The sequence below is a fragment of the Schistocerca nitens genome, chromosome 7, assembly GCF_023898315.1.
Source record: "Schistocerca nitens isolate TAMUIC-IGC-003100 chromosome 7, iqSchNite1.1, whole genome shotgun sequence".
NCBI classification, from domain to species: Eukaryota; Metazoa; Arthropoda; class Insecta; order Orthoptera; family Acrididae; genus Schistocerca; species Schistocerca nitens.
The window spans coordinates 455,562,243-455,578,517 of record NC_064620.1 but is presented as its reverse complement, the minus strand read 5'-3'; the positions used below and the strand labels follow the sequence as shown (position 1 = coordinate 455,578,517).

General features: G+C 42.6%; 1 protein-coding gene across 1 annotated transcript in view; it reads right to left on the bottom strand.

Annotated features, from left to right (window-relative positions):
- The window catches only part of LOC126194755 (vacuolar protein sorting-associated protein 54), a 145,085-nt gene that overhangs the window by 47,404 nt on the left and 81,406 nt on the right, over positions 1-16,275 (bottom strand). The window contains exons 14-15 of the mRNA XM_049933036.1: positions 10,920-11,057; positions 2,051-2,280 (exon numbers count right to left, since the gene is read on the bottom strand). Of these exons, the coding sequence (XP_049788993.1) occupies positions 2,051-2,280; positions 10,920-11,057 (368 nt within the window). The remainder of the gene's footprint in view (positions 1-2,050; positions 2,281-10,919; positions 11,058-16,275) is intronic.

Sequence of the window (16,275 nt, the reverse complement as noted above, 5' to 3'; positions counted from 1 at the left end):
CCAGGTGAAAGGCTGGAGATCAGAGAAAGAAAGATTTCATGAAAAATCCTTGGCCCTAGATGGTACAACAAACTAATTCACAACAGAAATGAAAACCTTTAAAAAAAACAACAACCGCACAGACACAATGAGGAAAACAACTGATTTCCATGGACACTTTCTCAGAATGAACGCAAACAGATAAACAAGAAAAGAACAGAGTATATATAAAGGGACTGTTTTAACATACCCCAAAGTCAGGTGAAATGGAAGAAGAAGTGGCTTCTAGCGTAGTACAAGCCATTAAATCTGACAATGTCAGTGACTTGTGTGGCACACTACATACTTATTTGAGCAGTATTTAATTTGGCCATATCTGGCAAGAAGCATCACACTTGATCTCATGGGGCTGAGTAAATCCCTTCTCAGCACAGAAAAATTAGTGATCACAAGCAATTTAAAACAGAACTTTCATTTCAGTTTTGCATAACGCCATATCATTAGACTACTGAGGCAGTTAGCTGAGTTAGTGAGACCCATGACAACTACATTATTTCTATGACCTGATACAGCCATATGCATGCAATAATGGAAGTGTGCATCAGCAATTATGAACTATAGAAAAAAGTGTAGTTTATCTATATTTGTCTGTTTAGCATGTATGAAACACTAGGTAACTAAAAGGGTGGTCTGAAAAGTTCTCAGAACGGAATAGAAAAAAGTACTTTCATCGCTAAAACTTTTTTTTTTATTTTTCAACGTAGTCTCCTTGTAGATTAATTCACTTGGTCCAATGATGTTTCAGTGCCTTGACCCCATCTCGAGAATGAGTTTCCTCCAGGCCTGCAAAATAGTTGTCAACTCTGGCTAGCAATTCTTCGTTTGACGTGAATCTTCATCCACCAAGAAAAATTTTCAATTTTGGGATGAGATGGAAGTCTGACGGAGCCATATAAGGTGAATAAGGTGGGTGTGGCAACAATTTATACCTTAGTTCATGTAATTTTGCCATGGTAATGACTCGTGTGTGGGCACGCATTGTTTTGATGGAAGACGACTTTCTTCCTTGTTAAACCAGGCCCTTTTTCATGTAACTTTTGTTGTAATTTGTCCAGGAGGTTAGCATAATATTCTTCAGTAACTGTTTGTCCAGTAGGGAGATAAATCTACAAACAGAATCCACTTCACATCCATGAACACTGATGCCATTACCTTTCCCGCCGAAGGAATTGTCTTTGCTTTCCTTGGTGGCAGAGAATCAGCATGTTTGCACTGCTTTGACTGTTGTTTTGTGTCTGTGGTATAGCAGTGCACCCAAGTTTCATCTGTGGTCACAAACCGGCGCAAAAAATCTTGTTCGATTCTCCTAAAATGGGCCAAATATTGTTCCGATATGTCCATTCTCATGTGTTTTTGATCCAGTGTCAAGAGTCGCAGCATCCATCTTGCAGATAATTTTTTCATTTCTCATTCTTCAGTTAAAATGGGATATACCCTTTCAGATGACATATGGCAAGCATGAGCAATTTCACACACTTTCAATTGGCAATCCTCCATGATCGTTTTGTGCACTTTTGCAATGATTTCTGGAGTAGTGACACATCTTGGCCGACCACTGTGCAGATCACCATCTAAGCTCTCCCGACCAAATTTAAATTCCTTTGCCCACTTGGCAATAGTTGAATACGAAGGAGCAGAGTCCCCAAGTGTATTCTGGAAATCGGCCTGAATGTCCTTTGCTTTCATACCTTTCTTTATGAAGTAATTACTCACTGCTCGAATATCTATTCTTTCCATCTTCGCAAATCACTATGCAGGTACAACACAGCCACATCACTGCCACAGCTCTCTTCCATGAGCACTGACGTGGCACATGTTTACAGGCAATAGTCCCATGAATATCATGTGAACAACTAACGGAGCTAGCGCTGGCCTCTCATGGTGATTTCGGGAACTTTTCAAACCACCCTCGTAGGTACTAGTCCTATGTTTTTATAAATAATTGTTTAATTGACAAAATATTTTATTATTTGCTTAGCTAAAACTATGTTAGAAATCAGATTTATCTTACCCAACGACAGCAAACTTCTGTTCCCCATAAATAAGAAAAGCTTCTGGTTTCCTGACACTGCCATCTCCATCGTCTTTTTTAGGTGGTGAGAAACGTCCATATGTAGCAATCTGGTCAACAAGATCTTGAAATTCTGCTGGTACATCAGCTTGTTTCCATCGTTCATTATCCAAAATTAAGCTAAGCTTTGTTTTACGATCTTGATGAAAGCGTTGAATAAATTTGCTAGCCTGAGAAACAGAAAATTTTAAAACTAAAACAAGTTTTTGTAAGGAGCTGCATTTCAATTATGTTGGAAGAGAACTAATATATCTTGAATTTTAATATGAATATGACTTGAAAACACACACACACACACACACACACACACACACACGCGCGCTCAAATGCAGCTCACACACACTACATGACCAATATCTCTGGCTGCTGAGGCCAGTCTGCAAGCACCTGCGAATAATGGGAGAAGCAATCTGGGTGGTGAGGGGTACAGAGGAGGCTTGGGTGCATACGGGGAGGGAGGGCGGGGTATTGGTGGGGAACAGTAAAGTGCTGTTTGTGGGAGCATACAGGGACAAGGTGGAGAGAGGGTAGGGCAGCTATGTGCATTCATGGAGGGAGGTTAGACAGATGGCGAGGAGGAGGAAGAGGAGGAGGAGGAAAGAGAGCAGAAGGAGAGAATTTAACAGGACTGTGGTTGGTTGCCTGGTTTGTTTAAAGGAGGGGGGGGGGGGGGGGGCAATGGGACCAAACTGTGAAGTTATCGGTCCTTTCTTACCGGTAAAAATATTACACAAGCCAAAGAAGAAAAGAAAGGAGACGTACACCAAAATAACAGGAGAAAGGAAGATCCGGAAGAACCAGACAACCAACACTTCTATGGACAAAACAGGAAAAGAAAACCATAGAGAGAAGCAACAAACAGGTAGAAGGAGTAAAAACAAGAGAGCAGATGAACATGGCTGGCTGACCATGAGAATAGAAACAAAAAACCAGCCAGTTGGTGACACATTGAAACATTGGCCTAAAAGCATTACAGTGGAGAACTCGAGGAACAAAGACATGCGCGAAAACATATACAATGATCCACCGTCACGTAGAAAACGTAGAACTAAATTAGCCGATGAGGCGTTGTCGGCTAAAATTAATGGCAACGATTCCAGTAACTGAAGAAACCGTATCAGGGCAGCCAAAGAAGGACAGCTCACCAAGATATGGGCCAAGCCAAAGAAGGACAGCTCACCAAGATATGGGCCAATGTCAGCCAGGCGCTGCACCAACACAGGAGGTAGCCGTGTGTCACCCAAGCGAGGCCAATGCGGAGCCAGGAGAGAACCACAAAATCCCTGCAACCCGCATGGAGGACTGCCACACATTCATAGTTCTCCTCAATGGCACGCAGTTTGTTGTGCATGCTGAGGTTATGCCATTTCATCTCCCAAAGCCACAAAACCTTGCAGCATAGTACTGAACACAGATCAGTTGCAGAGAAGCCGTGTCCACAAGTGGTTTCCACATAGCCTGTTTGGCCAGCCTGTCGGCAAGTTTGTTGCCTGGGATGCCTAAGCGCCCAGGGGTCCAGACAAACATCACTGAACTACTGGACCATTCCAGGGCATAGATGAACTCCTGGATAGTCACTACCAAAGGATGACAAGGGTAGCATTGATTGATAGCTTGTAGGCTGCCAAGGAGCCAGAACACAGAAGAAACGACAACCCAGGGCAAGAACGGATGTGCTCAAGAGCACGAGCCGCCAGCTCGGCAGTGAAAACGCTGCAGCTATCAGGCAAAGATTGCTGTTCAATATGTCCTCCATGGACATATGCGAAGCCAACGTGACCATCTGCCACAGAGCCGTTGGAGTAAACCACTTCATGGACTCAGTACATGTCAAGTATCAAGAGGAAGTGGCAGCAGAGAGCCGTGGGGTTAACTGAGCCCTTAGGGCCATGCAAAACGTCCAGGCGAGGCTGTAGCCTAGTTGTAAAGCATGGAGGTGTAAGTGAATGGAACTAAAGAATAGATGGTAAAGGCGAGGACACCAGTTCAGAAAGAATGGATTGGACATGAACTGCAATTGCAAGGCCTAACCTGGGCTGCCGATGTAGGAGATGAACCGCCGTGGGTGGGAAAAGGAGATGGTGATTCGAATGAGCAGGAGAACGACGAATGTGTGCAACATAACTGGACATCAGTTATGCACTCCTAACCTGCAATAGAGGGACTCTGGCCTCCACAAGGACGCTGGTCACCGGACTCCTTCTAAAAGCTCCTGTCACTAGATGAGCGCGACAGTGGTGCACTGGGTTGAGTACACAAAACGCTGAGGGCACCGCCGAACCATAAATCAGACTCCCATAGTCAAGGCGGCATTGAACAAGGGCTCTGTACAGCTGCAGCAACGTAGAGCGATCTGCACCCCAGTTGGTGTTGCTTCAGCCAGCGGAGGGCACTGAGGTGCTGCCAGCACTTCCGCTTAAGCTGACGAAGGTGAAGAAACCAAGTCAATCGGGCATCGAAAACCAGTCCTGAGAATCGATATGTCTCCACTACAATGAGTGGATCGTCATTAAGGTAAAGTTCTGGTTCTCGATGCATGGTACGATGCCGACAGAAGTGCATAACACATGACTTTGCGGCCGAAAACTGGAAACCGTGGGCTATAGCCCATGACTGAGCCTTGTGGATGGCTCCCTGTAGGTGCCGCTCAGCAACACCAGTACTGGTGGAGCAGTACGAAATGCAGAAGTCGTCTCCATACAGAGAAGGTGAGATGGACTGCCCTACAGCTGTTGCTAGATCATTAATGGCCACTAAAAATAGAGAGAGACTCAATACAGAGCTCTGCGGGACCCTATTCTCCTGGAAATGGGGGGAGCTATGGGAGGCACCAACTTGGACACAGAAAGTACAAAGCAACAGGAAATTTTAGATAAAAATTGGGAGCGGGTCTCTGAGACCCCACTCGTATAATGTGGCAAGGATATGATGTCGCCAGTTCATGTCATAAACTTTTCATAAATCAAAAAATACGGCAACCAGGTGTTGGTGTCTGGAAAAGGCTGTTCGGATGGCAGACTCAAGGAACAGAAGATTATCAGCGGTAGAGTGACCCTGGAGGAACTGACATGGAGCGAGTAGGCCAAGTGACTCCAGGACCCAACCCAACCCAACCACCGACACAACATATGTTCTAGCAGCTTACAAACAATGTTGGTGAGGCTGATGGGCCAACAGCTATCCACATCAAGCAGGTTTTTACCGGGTTTGAGCATCGGAATGATGGTGCTCTCCCACCATTGCGATGGAAAGACGCCACTCTGTAAATGGGGCGTTCTAGGATTCACTGTGGCATGTAGTGAACGAGAGGACTTTCCCTTCCAGCCACCATTTGAGAGTGCGAAAGGCTGGGGGGTAATTCTCCAATGCAGAGGCTCAAGCATAGTGCTCAACAAAGTGCTCGGCAATCGCATTTGTGTCGGTAGATAACACGCCATTTGTATTAACAATAGGAACACTTGTTGGGGTCTGGTACCCGAAAACACGTTTGATATTTGTCCAGACTTGGGATGGTGACGTATAAAACACAATGGTGTAGACATATCTGTCCCAACACTACTGCTTCCGTAGTTTGATTAGTTGGCGAAGGCAGGCACGGAGCCGTTTAAAGGCTATGAGATGCTCCAGGGAAGGGTGCCACTTGTGCCACTGTAGAGCTTGCCGGTGCTCCTTAATTGCTTTGATGACTTCCGTCAACCACCAGGGACTGCAACTCACTGGGGGCACCCTAAAGCGTGAGGGATCGTGTTTTCTGCCACAGAAACGATTGTTGTAGTCACCTGCTCAACCATCACATCGATTTTACCGTGTGGGGGGAGAGTCAACGTGACAGCAGAGGTGAAAGTTTCCCAGTCCACCTTGTTTAAAGCCCATCTGGGCAGGCGTCTGTGGGCATGATGCCGTAGCAGTGACAGAAAGATGGTGAAGTGGTCACTACCACACAGGTTGTCATATGCTCTCCAGATGGAAGAAATCCAGGGCTGCAAATTGATAAATCAATGGCCGAGTAACTACCATGACCCACACTGTAATGTGTGGCGGCCCCAATCTTTAAGAGGCAGAGATCGATCTGAGACAGTAAAGTTTCGACATCTCTGCCTCAGCCAGTAAGCACGGTGCCGCCCCACAAGGGGTTATGGGCATTAAAATCTACCAAAATTAGAAAAGGTTTAGGGAGTTGATCCATCAGTGCAGCCAATACGTTCAGGGGTACCACACAATCTGCAGTGAGATATATGTTGCAGACAGTTATTTCCTGCGTCATCCGTATCCTGACAGCTACAGCTTCAAGAGGAGTTTGAAGGGGCACAGGTTCACCACGGACAGAGTTTAGGACATAAATGCAAACTCCACCTGACACTATTACAGTCACTACAGTTCCTGTAGTATCCCTTATAGCCGCAGAGGGCAGGGGTCCGCATTGCCAGGAACCAGTTTCCTGGAGGGCAATGCAGAAAGCAGGTGTAAAGCTTAACAGTTGCCATAGCTCAGCCAGGAGGTGGAAAAAACCACCACAATTCCACTGGAGGATGATATCATCGTGAGACTGGGAAGGCATGGAAAATTCAATGAGGCAGTGTACGCCCCCGGGTCATCTGCTGCCAAAGACTTTTTGCCTGAGCAGTCTATATCCACTGTGCCTGAGGGTCCGGCGAGAACTAGGTCCTCAGGACACCAGAATCTCCACCTCATCTGCAGACAAAAAGACTATGGGTGCACATGTCGAATAGAAGGCTGTGGAGTGGGAACAGGGAGGGGGATAGGTGGGTGAAGAACAATGACTAATGAATGTTGAGGCCAGGAGGGTTATAGGAACTTAGGATATTTTTCAGGGACAGTTCCTACCTGTGCAATTGAGAGAAGCTGGTGCTTGTAGGAAGGATCCAGATGTCACAGGTCGCGAAGCAGTAATTAAAATGAAAAATTTTGTGTTGGGTAGCATACTCGGCAACTAGGTTGTCCAGCTGTTTCTTGGTCACATTCTGTTGATGTCCATTCATGGGGACAGACAACTTGTTGGTTATCATGCTCACGTGGAATGAAGCACAGTGGTTGTACATCACATGATTGGTTCACAGGTAGCCCTGCCTTTAATGGGACAGGTGATGCTTATGACTTGACTGAAGGTGGTGGTGGTGGTGGTGGTGGTGGTGGGTGGTGTATGGGACAGGTCTTGCATGACAGAATACAAGCCATGAGGCAAGAGGTTGGGAGCATGGGGTATGTAGGGATGGGCGAGGATATTGTGTATATACGGTGGACAGTGGAATACCGCTGTAGGAGAGCTGGGGAGGATAGAGGGTAGGACATTCCTCATTTCAAGGCATGAGGAGAAGTTGTCAAAACCCTGGCAGAGAACGTGATTCAGTTGCTCCAGTCCTGGGTGGTACTGAGTCACAAGGAGAATGTTGTTCTACATCCAGAAGGTGGAACATTGAGTGGTGATGCGTGACTGAAGAGTTAAGGTGTAGGACATCTATTTCTGTACAAGGGTGGGAGGGTAATTACAGTCTGTGAAGGCTTCAGTGAGAACCTTGGTATATTTCAAGAGGGACTGCTTGTCTCTACATACGTGACAGCAAAAGGATGGTTAGAGTGTATGGAAGGGACTTCTTGGTATGGTAGAAGTGCCAGCTGTCAAAGTGGAAGTACTGCTAGTGGTTGGCAGGTTTGTTATGGACGGAGGTACTGATGAAACCATCTTTGAGATGGAGGTCAACATTGAGAAAGTTGGCTTGTTGGGTTGAGGAGGACAAGTGGAGTGATTAGGGGTGAAGGTGTTGAGATTCTGGGGGAAAATGGATAGCATGTCCTCATCCTCAATCCAGAAGATGTCATCTAGGAATCTGAACCAGGTGGAGGGTTTGGGTTCTGGGTGATAAGCAAGGATTCCTCTAGATGGTCCATGAATAGGTTGGCATAGGATGGTGCCTTGTGGGTGCCCATTGCTGAACCCCAGACTTGTTTGGAGGTGATGCCTTCAAATGACTAGTAATTGTGGTGATGATGGTGACCAGGAAATAAGTTGTAGATTCAAAATGTGTCAGGCATTGGGAAAGATAAGTGTTCAATAGCAGCTAGACCATAGGCATTAGGGGTGTAAGTGTAAAGTGAGGTGAGGTTACATCAACAGTGACGAACTACGTCCTCACCCACAATTACTTCTCTTTTGAATGCATCTTACTTACTTACTTACTTACTTATTTACTTACTTACTTCTTGTCTCTACAGCCCTTGAAGGGCCTTGGCCTGCATCGCAATATCCCACCATTCTATCTGGCCCATGGCTTCCCGTCTCCGTCCTCTGACACCAAGGTTTTTCAGGCCTTCTTCAATTCCATCCACCCATCTCTTTCTGGAATGTCCTTTCTGTGGTCTGTCCCCAGCCTTGCCATCAAAAATCCACTTAAATGTTCTGTCTTCCTCCATTCTGACCATATGTCCTGCTCACTGGAGTCGTCTTATTTGAATAGTGATAACAATGTCATGTTCTTCAAAAAGGTGTTCCAATTCTGGATTCATACATATGCGCCAACCTTCTTGATCATGTATTGGGTCATGTATCTGATGTAGAACCTTTCTCTCCCAAATGCTAAGGATCTTTTCCTCATTTGCAGTCATGGTCCATGTCTTGGCAACATATATAACAACTGGTCTTATAATTGATATGTAAATGAGCATTTTAGATTTTTGTGATACAAGCAAGCTAAGCATGGATAGTGTGGCAAACTAGCATCTGTTGTCTGCCACTATTCCAGCTTTCACCTCACTACTGATCTCATTTATGTCTGTGATAGTTAATTCAAGGTACTTTAAGTCTCTCACCCTTTCAAACTCCTTGTCGGCTATCCTGAGATTTTGTTGGTTGGTCATTGCTATATATTTGGCCTTTTCGACATTAACTACCAGGCCAAGTTCCCTTGTACCTCTCTCCAGTTGTTGATAGGCATCGGCCAGTACAGCAGTGTTTCGTGCAAGTAATGCCACATCGCCTGCATAGGCTGGATACTGCAGTGAACAATTAAAAATGATTCCTATTCTTACGATATATTGATAAATTTTACTTTTTGGACTGTCAGACTACAACTAAATCCAACAATTTTCGTGCCATATGCGTTTTGCCTTATTCTCTGCAAGGTGTCTTCGGTGGCCTGGAATATGTGCATATTTTTACTATTTAGTTTACATTTTGGGGCAATGTACCCATAGGTTATACACAGTTCTGGTGGTTGGTGTTTGCTATCATGTAATAATATTTTAAATTCTACTTACAGGTTGCATGGACGATTTTCTGCATATTATGTTTCTGTTCCATTTTTGTTGCCGTTCCATTTCTTGTAATTGGCACTTGCGGTTTTTTCCACCTTTCACAGCACTAGGAACTGAACAATTGTTTGGTGCGTTCTCCTCTCTATCCACTTCCCGGTTCCTGGCTTTAGTTGAGAAAGTTCTGTCAATTTGCTGGGTCGAGTATTCATTCTCTCTGAACTCCGCCCTTAAATGTGCAAGTTCCTTAGGCAAATTCTCTGCATCCAACACTATATGTGCCCTGTGCACAAGGGTTTTAAGCACACTCATGGTTTGGGATGGGTGATGGCAACTTTAAGAATGCAAGTACAAATCAGTGTGAGTGAGCTTACGATAAACAGAATGTCCCACCGAGCTGCCACTCTTCCGTTTGACCAAAACATCCAGAAATGGAAGGCAACTATCTTTTTCTAGTTCCATAGTAAATCAAATATTCTCATGGATGGAGTTAAGATGATGAAATAACTCCATTAACTTTTCTTCTCCCTGGGGCCACACTATGAAAGTATCATCAACGTATCTCCAAAAAACAGTTGGTTTACAAACCGCTGATTCAAGTGCTCTTTTCTCAAAATCCTCCATAAAAAAGTTAGCCACCAGAGGAGACAGAGGGCTGCCCATGGTGACACCATCAGACTGTTCAAAATATTCCTGGTTAAACATAAAACAGACTGAGGAAAAAGCATGTCGAAACAAAGCCTTCATTTGTCATTGTCCTTCACCCACCTATTCCATTCCTTGTTGCCACTCCACAGCTTTCTATTCCACAAGCACATCCATAGTCTTTTTACTTCTCTCCTTCAGCTTCCTCCCCCTCCCCCTTGGTGCCTCTTGAATGCACCTAGCTGCCTGCTCTCTCTCCACCTCATCCCTGTATGCTTTCACAAACAGCACTTCACCATACCTCACCCACACCCTGCACCCCCCCCCCCCGCCCCCACCCCAGCCTTCTCCTTACCCCCACCACCCAGATTACTTCTCATATTCATACCATGCACAGTTACTCATAGTCTGGCCTCAGCAGCTGGAAACAGTGACCACGTGTGTGTGTGTGTGTATGTGTGTGTGTGTGTGTGTGTGTGTGTGTGTAATGCTCCCTATGTCACTCTGTGTCACTTATTATCTAATAACAAAATTATATCTTTACCACAGTATATTGATATGTTAAAAATGCGGCTTATCAGGAAGAAAGATGCTTTGTTCAATAAGGTCTGAAAAAGTTCTACATTCTTTGAACTTGCAGCAGTGTGACTTTATTCTTCTGGCAAATTTTTGAGATTTCAAAGTACATTCACATCAGACAATGTGTATTTAAGACAATTATGTCTTTCTATAATTATGATTTTTAACAGTGACTATCTTGTAGAAAAGTTAAATATTTTGAAATATTAACTTAAACTGAAATACAATGTTAACAGAGAAGCAAAGATCAATGCACAAGAACTAGAAGGAAAAACAAACCACCATACCAAATTTCATGGTGTCTACAATGATGGCATACCTGTATTTTAAATGCTGATCGTAAAGCTGTGCTGGAACGGCCGCAGATCTTCTCGCAGGCTACAGCAAACTTGTCTATCACCCGAGAAAGCTCACACACTTCACTAGCTGTTGCTTTATCTGCCAGCCAACAGGATGACTGTGAATGGAAAGAGCTTCTGTAATAAGGAATAAAATAAAACAATTGCAGCAACTGAACACTTACAAAATTACAAACTGACTCAAAACTAAATTTCATTTCAATTCACCCTTAGACTGAGAAACACAAATTAGTAATGCAGTTAGGTCTGCTATATTCTATTCATTCCTGTAATAGGAGCTGCCACCATGACTGACTTCTCAGTGAAGAACTTTCTGTCCCACTGATGGCTAATATTTATTGACACTAACAGAAATGTCTTATCCAGTAATACATTTCCAGAGCAACATTTTTAACAAACAATTTCATTCTCAATCGAACAATCCCCACAAAGGACAGAAGTTTGAGGTTTAACTGTTAGTCAACAGAAGAGGCCATAATTAATTTAGCACTAGCTCTGGAAGAGGATGGGGAAGACAATCCAGTCATAGCCTTTTCAAAGGAACCGTCATATAAACATTCTCTTAAAATATTTCAATAAACTATAGATTGCCTGGGAAGGTAAACTTTAATTACTGTATAACAATAGCCTTAGAGAAAGGAATGGAACAAGGAAATGTGGAAGAAAAGCAGTACTTTCCATAAGGATATCTTCAAGGGAAAGATAAAAAAGCTGTCGGCAACGAGATAATTAGAAATGGAGCAAAAGCTCGGATTAGGACAAGATGGGGAAGGAAATCTGCTGTGCCCTTTCAGAGGAACAATCCTGGCATTTGCCTGGCGCAATTTAGGGAAATCTGAGAAAACCTAAATCTGGATGGCTAAACTATGATTTAAATCGTTCTCCTCCCAATATACTGTATTTACTCGAATCTAAGCCGCACTCGAATCTACGCCGCACCTGAAAAATGAGACTCGAAATAAAGGAAAAAAAAAAAATCCCTGAATCTAAGCCGCACATGAGATTTGAGACTTGAAATTCAAGGGGAGAGAAAAGTTTTAGGCCGCACCTCCAAATCGAAATAAAGTTGGTCCATTGTAATATGAGACACAATTTAGATCGTATGAATGACGATACAGCTACAGTAGTTTGGTTCGAGTCGTAAGCTTAGCAGTTAAGCTTTATCAGGTATCCATTGCCATGCGTCAGGCGCTCCGTGCGTATTTATACGGGTACCCTTCCTTTTCCATGTGCTTCGTCTGGTTTGAATCGATTGCTTATTTTGCTTTGATCTGATAAGTGCCGTTTTCTTTGTTATAGGTGTTTACGTCACTCTAAGCTGAAAATGCATTACTGTACTGTGTCATGCATTGTTTGTCGCATTCTGATAGTGCGTGTTTACGCCCTGTCGCCGCTTGCGGCACGGCTTGCTTTTGTGCGCGCTACCACAGCTTTTTTAAAAAAAAAGAGAGAGAGAGAGAGAGAGAGAGAGAGAGAGGAATCATCACATTAGCGAAACAATGGCAAGAGACTGCCATTTGTTGTTACTTACACTGCTGCTTTCTTTGATAATGATCAACAAGAACCAAATTATAGACTGCGTATGATAGAACACGTTCTGAATGAGAGTTAGGCAAAAAATTTTCTCCGTTTGAAAATCTTTGCGGCCGCTTCTTTAGTTCATCAAATTCTGCACAGAAATTAGTCATCTTAGATTTAAAAATCTAGTCAGTTGCCGTGCTTCATTTCTGACAGTATCACTATTAAGCATAAGAATAATACGAATATAAACATGACACGATACATATATTCTTCCACGTTTGCTGTTGTCTCACTCTAGTTTCGTAGTTTATTAGGCAGACAGGATTTAAATGAGATAGCAGCAAACACGAAAGAATACATGGCAAAATGTTTATATTCGTATTATTCCTATGGTGAAGAGAATACTGCATGTGATTCACATTTCATCAGGTTCCTATTAGCTACCATCTCTTCTCACAGGTAGGAAAAAATTCAGAACGTAGAGTTGGCCATATTGACAAACATCCCAAACAGTCATGCCAGTCAAATTTTCGTAGTACACTGAAATTCTGCTACATTCGAAGATTAACAATACGGAATTTGTATTTACTTCATTGGATAATGTATGAAAATGCAGTGGTCGAAACTCGGGGCGGAGGAAAAAAGCTCGTCTTCCACCTCTTTTTTGTTAAATTTATTTATTGATGCAGAGGTTTTGGCGCCAGTATTTATCTTTGTGCCTACAAAGGATGCCTGTGTAGCACTACATATATTCGACGGCAGAAGTTAGTTGTGGCAGCACCTGCCAACATTTTTCAGAACTTCCGCTTGCTTTGCACTTGATTCTAAGCCGCAGGCGGTTTTTTGCGTTACAGAAACCAGAAAAAAAGTGCGGCTTAGATTCGAGTAAATACAGTAAGTTCAGTGTCCTAACCACCTTGCTTGGTGATGAACAAAACTGTAGCACTGCCCTGGGCACCAACATGGCACTTCTATACGCTAACCTGTTTATGAGCCATATAGAAAAAAACCACCTTCACCTCTGATTATTCTAAATACCTTATCTAGTTTAGGTTCACTAATTGCATCTTCATGATCTGGACCCCAGACTGAGACACACTATAATCATCCCTCCACAGCTACAACACTTCCTTTTGTGTCTGCTTCACCTGGTCCTCCTTAGCTCAGTATGCCACTTTTCTGGGCATATGGCTCCATCAAAGCCTCTGCCCCTATAAAATCCACCAACAGGGTGTATATGCGGATGAGGACAAAAAATTCCCGGATTTCCCTGTTAAAAGTATACTTTTTCCATGTTAAGTGACCTTATCATTCCTTTGAATGGTTATGGTTATGGTTTTATACACGAGCGCAGAATTTCCCAGCACATTAGAAAACAAAACTCGGGGGTAAAAAACACGTTTTGGAAAGATCTTTGATGTGCAGCAACATGTACACTGCATATTTTCGTACACACGAAAGTATAAATTCGAATTCCACCAAATACTGCATGTGACTTTCCGAAGCATTGAAATCAAGATCGCAATGCGCTATCGTAAGCCAGTCATAGCTCATGTCACATGATCTCGCCAGCCGATGACAAGCAGATATTCAGAATATAGGACACATGACATAGTCAGCCAATAGCAACATCACTGTTAAGTAGCGTCAACTCAAAACCAGGAAAAGTTAATGGTTTAAATTAATATACATAGCAGTGCTACAAGAAAAAGCAAAGCTTTCACACACAATATTTGTCTCGAAGATTAATAACCTACAAGAGAAGCTAAGCTTTCACATATAATGTTGATCTTCTTTGCACATGTTACACTTTAAGATACATCACATGAATGTGCCAGTAAAATTTCTATTAACGACATAAATGTCTGATCTTCTGGGATTGAAATTATTCTAAATGGCTCGTCATCAAAGAATTGATTTTTTAATGAAAGTCAAATGCTCTGTGATTTAAGAAATTCATCGTACATTCTCACAATAGTTCATCTTGCTTAAAAGGAAATTTACTTTGAAAGTAACGCTTTTCAAACAACTATTCGCAATATTTTCCCGGGATCTGTTAGAAATAGGTTCATTTCACCAGTTGCCAGAGTGGCAGATAAGAAGCATCACCGCACTTGCACAGCTACGATGACATAGGAAGCCCCTATGTTCATACATGTAAAACATTGGAAGATCTTACATTACATCGTAAAAGAAACAAGACATCAGAGGATACTCCAAGAGCATCGGAATTTCGTGAACCATACTAAAATACATAATTCGGGTTAAAGTGCACATTCGTATGTCCATATTCCCAATGAGGCAGGCCTCGACTTTACATTAAGGTATTCAGTGTGGTTTTTGGGATGTAAATTTTGCTTGGAGTTCCAGTATTGTATCCCCTTAAGCCCCTTGAAAAGTGTAAAAGCGGGGTTTCACTGCATGTATGTGCAATGACTGAATACAAAGTGGTAGCTGTAATCTGCATAAATCCATAATGGCATACGTGCTATAAAATGAAAATATGCACTTGAAATGCAGAGCACAGTTGAAACTAGCCAATAGTGTGGAATTAAACACTTTGTTTCAAATAAATTGACTGCCTCAGCAGACATGATAAATAAAAGCCAAACTTCTTTAGCAAACCGACAAAAATAACTTCATTGTGCTGCAAGGCGATTAATGCTCGAGTGTTAGAAGGGTGGAAATAAAATAAAATCCAAAACTAGTAACATATTTTAGCCTTCCATAATTATGTGAATGTATTTAATTCATTTGATAGCTCAAGGCCACATAAATCTGTTTTGTTTTCATTTGAAGTGATAGCAGTAAACAAGGAGGAAACAGCAAAACCACTAAATGTAAACACAGGTCACATGGAGACTGCCTACCTCCCCACTATAACTCAAACTTGTAAAAGTGCCCCTTTGTGTGTATGTTCCCCTGGGGCTGCTCGGTGAGTGGATTTTTTATCTATCCATTTACATTATATTATCAATACCTGATTATTTTCATTGTTATATTTTCATTGTTATATTTTCATTGTTATATTTTCATTGTTATATTGTTTCGCTGTTTGGCCAATTGTAGTACTAGTCAATGCCTTCCTCACTTTGTGTTACTAATATGTTTTTGGTTTAAACTGAGCATCAGTTACGTATTTTTACATGCATATAATAGAGGGAAACATTCCACGTGGGAAAAATATATCTAAAAACAAAGATGATGTGACTTACCAAACGAAAGTGCTGGCAGGTCGATAGACACACAAACAAACACAAACATACACACAAAATTCAAGCTTTCACAACAAACTGTTGCCTCATCAGGAAAGAGGGAAGGAGAGGGAAAGACGAAAGGATGTGGGTTTTAAGGGAGAGGGTAAGGAGTCATTCCAAAGGTAAGTCTTTCCGCTCCCGGGACTGGAATGACTCCTTACCCTCTCCCTTAAAACCCACATCCTTTAGTCTTTCCCTCTCCTTCCCTCTTTCCTGATGAGGCAACACTTTGTTGCGAAAGCTTGAATTTTGTGTGTATGTTTGTGTTTGTTTGTGCGTCTATCAACCTGCCAGTGCTTTCGTTTTTTACATGCATAAGAAGACGAGTTTTAAGAAATTATTCTCATTGTCAAGTGCACAGTATTTTTTGTGATGTATTACAATTAAACCAGTGTGAGTGATAGTTTGTATGTGTGTGGTTTTCTACATCAACTGAGGAGGTACAGTACTTGATATCCTAAAAAAGGTGATTGCACTGCAAGAGATGTAGAACATCACATATGCAAACACCACACAAAATACTTTTGCAAATATTTGC